Raw genomic sequence first — 8,819 nt, 5'->3', positions numbered from 1 at the left:
TACAAGATGTAAGCAAGATGTAAGTAACAATACTACATAACATTAAGGAGCAGTTTTTGTTTTTTATGCTTATGTGTTGCTAAGAAGACACCCCAGAAGATGGGTCACTCAGGTATAGTTCCATCATTGTTCAAAGTCAAAGAATAACTTCATGTTAGTTGTAATGAATAAATATATATTTTCAAGTCCATTTCTCTGGCATTTATAGTTTTCTACTGTACCGAAACGTACCGAACCGTGGCTCCACTGTATCGTACCGAACCCAACCGTGGATTTTGTGAACCGTTACACCCCTACTCTTCAATATGACTATAAATGTCTACTTGCAATTTACTGCCTGGTTTGAAGGTCTTTCATACCCTCCAGTTTTAAATATATACTTTGTTCAAGGTCTGATTATCAGACACTCTCTCCTTGTCTCTCCTTTCCTTGTCTTGAAAGGTTTAAACTTTAGTTTCCTTTTTCTCAGAAAACCGCTTTGGTCATTTTGAACTCAGTCAATTATCATGGTTCAAGTGACGACCAGCTTTTATGGCAAAAAGAATATCAAAAATAACATTTTTTCATTGTTGTTTTATCTGCCAATTATAACTAAAAAAAAGGCCAAACAAGCCTTATATCTAAGGTGACAATGTGTCCAACCAACAGTCCAGCATCTACAAATGCTTCTTCAGCATCCTCCACTTAAGATGTCTGTCCATCCATATACCCATATGTTCCAAACTATTGTCACGAACACTCGTGCAGAGACTCACCGGATTAAAGAGATGCAAAAACAATGCAAATATGTTAATTAAAACCAAAAACAAGCAATAAGAGCTCCATCCTCCCCTAGTTAGCAGCTGCATAGTGTGCTACAGCCATGCAAATCCAGGGATCAGCCATAATAAAAAAAAAATCATGGAAAGTAATCAAACCGCAGCTGTGATTTCAGATCTGGAGTAGGATAAACTCCCTGCTCCACTCAGGCTGTTATGATAACGATCAGATGATTATGTTAACATTAAAAACCTATAATGCCTGTTTTGCGGATGCCCAAGATAAGTTAATTATGTTGCTGTATTTCACAGTGATGATGCTTCCTCTGAGAATCCTCTGCATGCCCGTGTGTGAAATGGAAGCACACTCCAGTCATTTGGTAGCTCTAATTAATACAGTATATTGAATTGCAAAAGCAACAAAGCAGACGAGCAATCCAGGGTGTATCGGTCCACTGCTGTTACATATAATTTCTTTAAACATATTGGAACATCTGGAGTGTAAAGAGGGAACAATTAGAACAAAAAGTATACTGCTAGATCTGTTAACATACTAGTACTTTTAAACCGATTGATTAGTTGATCAACAGAAAATGAATTAATCGATCATTTAATATGCCAAACATTAAATGTCAGACTTTGCTCCTTTTTCTTGTATTGTTGTAAAATTCAGGATTTTGTGTTTTGGACTGTTGCTTGTACAAAACAAGCAATTTCAAAACATCACTTTGGCTTCTGGGAAATGTATTGATTTAGGCTATGATTAAATAATCCAATGAACATGCACGCAACTGGTCGTCGAAGAGCAGTTTTTGCCATAAAAATAGATTTTCATTGAATCTGATGTTTTGTAAACCAAACAATTATTCAATTAATCCAGAAAAAGATTGACTCCGTCATCATCTATGACTATAATATTTCGTTGCAGCCCCAGTAATACATTTAAAGTTATATTTTCTCATAACGTCTGACCTGAAAACAACATCCAGTACCACTGCTGCTGCTACTGTAATAGCGTACCAAGCTCTACTGTTTGTCCTAGTTTTCTCCAAAATCGCTATTGTCGAATCTGTTCACTGGTTTAAGACAAAATCTCCGCCTAATTAACAATGTCTTGGGTGTTCTTCTATTTATGGAGAAAGGGACAACGGAACGAGAGAGCCCTTGGAGAAGCATGGCGACATGATTGATGTAAACGTATTTCTTTCATCATACCGCCACAGCAGTGAGGGAGTAGAGGCAGCTTGGAGGCTCAGCTCGGGCTGGCGTGTTGCCCGTTGCCTGTGTCCCGCACTGGGCATACCCAGTGCGGCTCTGGCACTGCCAACGAGGCCTCGCAGTTCCTGGAGGAATTTGGGCCCCCTGCAGTGTTAAAGAGAAAAAAGGAGAGACATAAAATGACAGGTTGAGTCTCCTTATCCTATTTTGTAAAACCACCTACCACCTATGAGTTCGCTTCAAAATCCCTTAGATGCATTCCGGGACAACAATGTCATCTTAAGCAGTGCTCAAAACAAATACACATCTCACCTGAAATGTCACTTTCTGACAAGGCGAATATATACAGTTGGTGAATAACTTTTTCAAAAAATAGTTCAAGGAGTTAGACATCTCATGCCTGCAGTTAGTTTTTCATAATATGTTAGGTAGGGAGCATTTCATTTATTGGAATGAGGCCTTTCAAATTAAGACTTAAATGTAAACTCCCCCCCCCCCCCCTTCTGTTCTTCTCCTTCCTCTCGGGTCTTGTCAGCACAATTTCATGGTTTGTTAACCGTAGTTATTTTCTCTCAGGGCCGCTGGTAAAAAGGAAGGAAGGGGAGACAACATGGAATGTTTTGCAAGATAGGTCTTGTTGCTCTGGATGACTGATGGTGAAGTACCTTGCTCTTAATTTTGCGCAGTATAATTAATAAGAGTTCATTGCTGCAAAATGCCACGACTTCAGCCTTCTGTCAAAAAACGACAGCTTCACATTGATTACATACAGTATTACTCACTCCACAGTGTGCTAAGGATAGATTGATGCGAGTGAATTTGTTCTTCACAATGAGGTGAATATTGAATTATTCTCATTATTCAGGGACTCATAAATTATTTCCATTTTTATGTTGTTTTCAGGGAAATGACTCAGGCTAGGTGTTGCTTTGGAACAGAGAGTAGCTCTCTTAGATGCAGACAAATTGTTTTGGGGGAAGAAACCCTGAACAGCAGAACAAATGATGCATCTGGTAGTGATACTGTATCCAGCATGACTTCAAAACAGTGTTTCCCATAACCTCTTCAAAGTTCATACACTGGAAAGCGAGTGAGTCAGCAGTAATATTCTTCTCTTTCTTTGATTGTTTGAGAAAGTCGTGTTGAATGTCCGGAGCAAGAGTTGATGGAGTTGCATTATTGGCACATGGTTAAGTTATTGTACAACAGGGTTGTGCAACAAAATGAAGTTTGACGTCCCATTTTGCTATAAAAACACACGCACTAAAATCATAATACTATCTTTTATGGTGGAGGATGAATTTACGTTCTCACGACCTGATGAAAGACGCTGCTCAGAAGTGTGTCTGTACGGCAACGGATATTTCTGTAAGCAAGTCATAGTATAGTATGTCAAAATAAGTCAGTTTGTCGAAAAAAAGTGAATAAAAGTAATCTAATTCAAAACCTTTATCACATACCAATTATTAACATATCATCATAGTGAATTGAACTTTAAAAACATACAGTTTTGCTCTGGTATTTTTGACTGGCTTGAAAACAGTGTTTTAAATGTTCCTTTGTCCTTGATCACTGGGCAGTTGAAATTGTGTGTTTTTGAAATGAAGTAACACTTGGACCAGATCTCCATTATTCTCTCTATTATACGCTGTGAAACTGCTGCCCCGGTTGGGACAGCTGGAGGACAGCTGTGGCAGAGCGATAGCGATGGCTCTTCCCCCGTCGTTGCACATTGACGGACGGTCTTGCCAAGTCACACAGCGGTCCCACCGACACCGTCTCGTCCGGGTTTCTGCCGCCCTGCTCGGCTTCGTCGGGGGCTGTGGCAGCAGCTCAGGCAAAAGCAGGGGGAGCGGATTATCTCTACAGACTGTGATCCTCCCATTTATGTCTCCAGGCGAGCTCACGTGTACAAATTGTGCCCGTCACTGTAGCCCTTCTTTCAAACTGAAGTTAGGATTCAGATGATTGGCCGGTAGAGTCAAATCATTTGGGGAGGAAGGTCTTACATTTTGCTTTGTTGGCACTGAGACCATGAGAGAGCTGCAATGGCTGAACCGCATTAGTCATTTTCTCATTGTGATTCCACAACCCTGAGACATCCCCCTCAATTAAATCTGTAATGAGCTTCCTGGAAGAACATATAAGCAGCAAATAAGAAGTTTCTTTTCCTTTTTGTCAGTCACTGCATGTTGTATCCTTCTAACTGGAGCAACCTGCTGTAAAATAAACTTTGCGGAAAACAGAAAACTTTGTATGTAAGCAAACAAAATAAACACACAATTAGGATTGTTTTAAATGTACAAAGTTGCACAGGTCTTTTTATCAGTATTTGAAAATATCCAACAATGAAAGTTAAATCAAACAGTAAGAATAAGTAATAATAATTATTATCAGCGATAACTAGACTTAAAAGTCAGAACTTTTTTTTCTTTTTTTTTTAACTGAAACACCTGAGGGAAGCAAATCAAAAGAGAACCCAGAAAAAAAAATAACCACTGAAGTTTTGAAAAAAAAAAAATACAATCAAGACAAGCTCATACAGGGGTCGTTCACTTCATCTGTATGTACAGCACATTCACGCCACAACTGTGCAGGACAGCAGTGATGAATAGAACCGGGACGAAAATGAAATCTCTCCACTCTCGGGCTCATAGCCTCCTGCGTCAGTATTGGCAGCTGCATGGATTCACATATAAAGGCAGGGTGAAGCAGAACAACTACAACGGAAACAGGAAAACCCATTTGGAGCTGTGCGCAAATGTGTTCTTTTCCCCCTTTATGCATGTTTTACAGCCACAGAACTGACAGCACTCCATTTGTTACTTTGATCTGAAAGGCTGAGAGGACTGAGAAAGCTTCGTCCTATTCGCACAATAACCCAAGCGTACAGTGGAAACGCAACCCAACAGCATTATTCTTTTTAATTGTCCCCGGATGCATAAGACACTGCCACTTTCCTGACACCTCCGAACCTTTAAGGAATTCATTCAAGCTCGTTTCAGTAAGAAACATGACATCAACATTAGTTAGGAGGTGAATTTGAGAATCACATTTTGTGTTTGTCTGTACATTAATCAATATTATTACAGTTTAAGCCTCGTTGTAAATTTTTACTTTCGGGTCAAAACTCACCAAAAACACATCACTGGAAAGAGGGGAAATAGAAATGCAAAGAAACCTTTGGTCAAAGAGTGTACTCACAAAGGAAAAGATGCAATGACGATATCAGGAAATCATTCATCACTGAAGATCAACGAAACAACGAACTCAAAGAGCAAAACTCAAGTGGTCTTCAATACGTTTCTCTCTCTTTCCAACAATATGGCCCATAGTTCAACCCTCCTCCCACCACATTTGGGTCTGCAAGTTATACTGGTTTCCTCACAGAGGAAAGAAGGAAAGAAAAAGGTGCTCTTTTCTTGAAAGTCCTGTTTGTCTTGATTGTTCACAAAAAAAAAGAAGAAGAAAGAATTGCCAGCAGGAAGTAACCCCGGCGAAAGGACATACAATCACACCGTAAAACGACGGCGTCCTTTACTGGAAACAAATTGAGAGTCCATAACACGCTCCTGAAAAGACTCTGAACCTGCATTGAATTGGTGGTTTGCCATATTTCTGTGACTCTCTGTGTGTGTGTACACATGAACTGTGCGCCAATGTGTCCGTCTCGGCTGTTGGTAGTGTTCTTATTCGGAGACCGTCTTATCCTGCGTCGCTTGGTCCTGCAGGCAGCCCCTGCGGATGATGGGCAGCGGATGGGCTTCTGTATTAAAGACCCAGTCCTCCAGCGGCAGCAGGTCGTCATCAGAGAAGAGCAGGTACAGATACCTGAGCGCACAGCGGGAAACAATTTCACAGTTTAATTTAATCGTTGAATACCTTACTTCTGCTTTCCGTGGTTCCAACAGAGTGACGCCTCATTTAAAACCAATACGTTTAGCTTATCAACCGTATCATTGTGAATAGGACCTTCAGCATTTGGGATGTAGAAGTCTTTGGCATGTATCTTCACAACCAAGTTTCTAATCGGCTTGTTTTACTTTTATGCACGACAGACTTCAGACAGAGAAAGAGATAGAGATAGAGAAAGAGAGAGAGAAAGAGAGAGAGAGAAAGAGAGAGAGAAAGAGAAAGAGAAAGAGAGAGAGAGAGAAAGAGAGCGAGAGAGAGAGAAAGAGAGAGAGAGAGAGAAAGCGAGAGAGAGAGAGAGCGAAAGAGAGAAAGAGAGAGAGCGAGAGAGAGAGAGAAAGAGAGAGAGAGAGAGAGAGAAAGAGAGAGAGAGACGCTGTGGCAGCAGAGCAGTGGGTTGAAAGGAAAGATGACTCAATGTAGCGTTACATCTTCTTTTTCTAAATTCAGACTAAAGTAAAACTCACTTTAAGAGCCTCTTGAAGTCTAAATTTGTTGGTTTCCGGCAGTGAACATTTTGAATATTTCTAAGATTTTGATTTGTGCTGTAAGACAAAGCTGCCCTCTCACTACAGGAAGCAGTGTCTTATACCACTAATACAGTTCAAATGAGTGAGCCACAGGTAGAGGGGACACCTAATTACTGTCCTGCTGCATGACTATGTGCATCAGCAGTAACCAGTCACTGCAGTGCATGAAATTACGCTGACCAACCTTTTGTGCAACCTGAATACTCTGAACATACTGCCCCATGTAAAAAAAAATGCTGACACACAACCTTTCTCAACAGGATTGTTCTGGTAGAAAAGACAACAGAGACCGAGCATCTTCTCAATGAAGACATCTTCTCAAGTTAAAAGTAATCTTATTAATCCATTACTGCAGAAACTGGAAAACAATATGCAGAGAGTCCTGTGTGGTGTGGTGTCCTGTTTTCTAATGAAACGCCATTTTGTGGCAATATAAACAGCTCAAAGAAAGAAATATATATTTTTTCCAATGCAGACCTAGTGATGCCATCGCTAATTAATTTGCATGAATCTTAGTGGTTGTGTACAAGAGTAGAGGGACCCTGTGTTGTTGACAGAGGAACCGTGGACTGAGTACTCTGAGCAGCGCTGGCAATGAATTACAACGTAATATATTTCTTCTTTTTTCCCTGATGGTCTGAATAAGTCACCCAATTAGTTGCTAGCAGTCGGCTCTCAGGAAGACGGAAAGCATTTCCGATTGTCTTAACGACAACAATAACATGAACAAGTAAAAGTACACAAGTATTAGCATCAAAATAAACTTAAAGTACCAAAAGTAAATGGAACCATTATGCAAAATGGCCGATTTCAGAATAAAGTGTATGTGGTTGGAATCTCCACAGATGACTCCTAAACACTGATAAACAGATAAAAAGGTACAGTTGAATCCCCAGCATTAAGAATGAGACCCTATTAATACTTTCTACATGGAAGACTAGATAAAATAATCCTTTATTGGTCCCGCAGTGGGGACTAATGATGTGATGCAGACACCGGAGATGCAGTGAGGAAACAGCACTTACTTGAGTGTCTCTGAGAGGAAGAAGCTCTGCTGCATGTTATCGTGGCTGGCTGTCATGGTGTAAACGTCACGGATCCCGGAGAAGCCAGACTCCACTCTGCAGTGTTGCTCCAGGGCCTGCCGGAGGGAGGGAGGGAGGGAGAGGGCAGGTTCAAATGTCAACATCTCCCAAAACAAGGGAAAGACCACTCCTCGCAGTTGCCAGCTGGACTGTACAAACTGAATCAATACTACTTCATCCATGTATTCATGTATATTTATTCACCCACTCAATCAGCTCTCACATAATTGCCTTTTCTCTTCTGCACTGTGGACCACAGATGAAATCATACATGTAAAAGCCTGTTCCTCTGATGCATTATACTGCATCAGGAGAACATCTTCCACTCCAAAGCAGTGTGTCAACGTGCACCTGAAGAAAGAGTAAATGATGGAACATGTCGAACCCTTCAGCCGGCTGCACAATTGAAGCCCGAGCAATGTTAAATCTGACAAGCGCTAATAGTGAGCTAGCCAAGCGGATTAGCACATTATTGCCCCTGCTACAAAGGGCTGGCTTATATGTGCTAATTACCAAGAACCCCGATGTGTTAATGCTTGACGTTCATGAAGGGAAGCGTTGTGCACCACTTTCAACCTTTGTGCCCGATAATTATAGGCCCGTCAAACTCGTCGGCCTGATCTCTCCACTTCTGTGCACACTGAATTAATGCTAAATCTATCATGCCAGCCCTCTCCACTGTACTGCAGCTAACGTTCCGTCTATTGCCACATTAATGATGGTGCTCCCTGCACAACCTTCACCTACTGCCAGCGGGATCGCCTGATCTACACGCCAATGCATAGTGCCGCACAATATCAAGGAAGCTGGTTGGGGGTAATTGAGGGTGTTGAAGGGGCTTGACATAATAGGAGAGTACAATTTATAAAATCAGAGTCCAAGCTACTCCTGAGAGAGAAGTCGAGGGTTTCAAATTACACTGGACTGTATCTCCCACTTCAAAAATAAGGTCTTTCTACCATACTGGTTTGAAAATACAACAATATTTCGTTCTGGTTGTTACAGGAATAAAATGTGGAGTTTACATTTTGTCATATCTCCCCCCCCCCAAAAAAAGGTCTTGGAAAAGTATGCTCTATTGGAGTTTCTCACCTCAACAGCTTCCCAGCCCCACTCTCTGTACTTGGGGTCGTGGGTCAGTCTCCACATGTACATGTAGCTCTCGATGACTTCTGGTCGTAGGATGTAATATCTGTCGCTCAGCCTGGTCGCCGTTGCTTCTCCTCCACCGTCAAATCTGAACGCCTCGGGTCCCAGTTTGGTGGCTGACGGAGGCAAAAGAAAAAGAAAAAACAGATGATTATTCGGGTACCTTT

The 8,819-nt window shown here is 41.3% G+C and overlaps 1 protein-coding gene across 2 annotated transcripts in view; it reads right to left on the bottom strand.

Moving 5' to 3' along the window:
- Nucleotides 1–4,265: 4,265 nt before the first annotated feature.
- The window catches only part of LOC306781804 (mannosyl-oligosaccharide 1,2-alpha-mannosidase IA), a 137,637-nt gene continuing 133,083 nt past the window's right edge, over nucleotides 4,266–8,819 (bottom strand). For both annotated transcript variants that reach the window (XM_079274828.1, XM_079274827.1), the window contains exons 10-12: nucleotides 8,596–8,768; nucleotides 7,444–7,559; nucleotides 4,266–5,807 (exon numbers count right to left, since the gene is read on the bottom strand). In XM_079274828.1, the coding sequence (XP_079130954.1) occupies nucleotides 5,666–5,807; nucleotides 7,444–7,559; nucleotides 8,596–8,768 (431 nt within the window). In that variant the 3' untranslated portion in view covers nucleotides 4,266–5,665. The remainder of the gene's footprint in view (nucleotides 5,808–7,443; nucleotides 7,560–8,595; nucleotides 8,769–8,819) is intronic.

Source organism: Melanostigma gelatinosum, assembly GCF_949748355.1.
Source record: "Melanostigma gelatinosum genome assembly, chromosome: 9".
Lineage (NCBI taxonomy): Eukaryota > Metazoa > Chordata > Actinopteri > Perciformes > Zoarcidae > Melanostigma > Melanostigma gelatinosum.
Note: the sequence above shows the minus strand (reverse complement) of the source record. Positions and strands in the feature narration are given on the sequence as shown.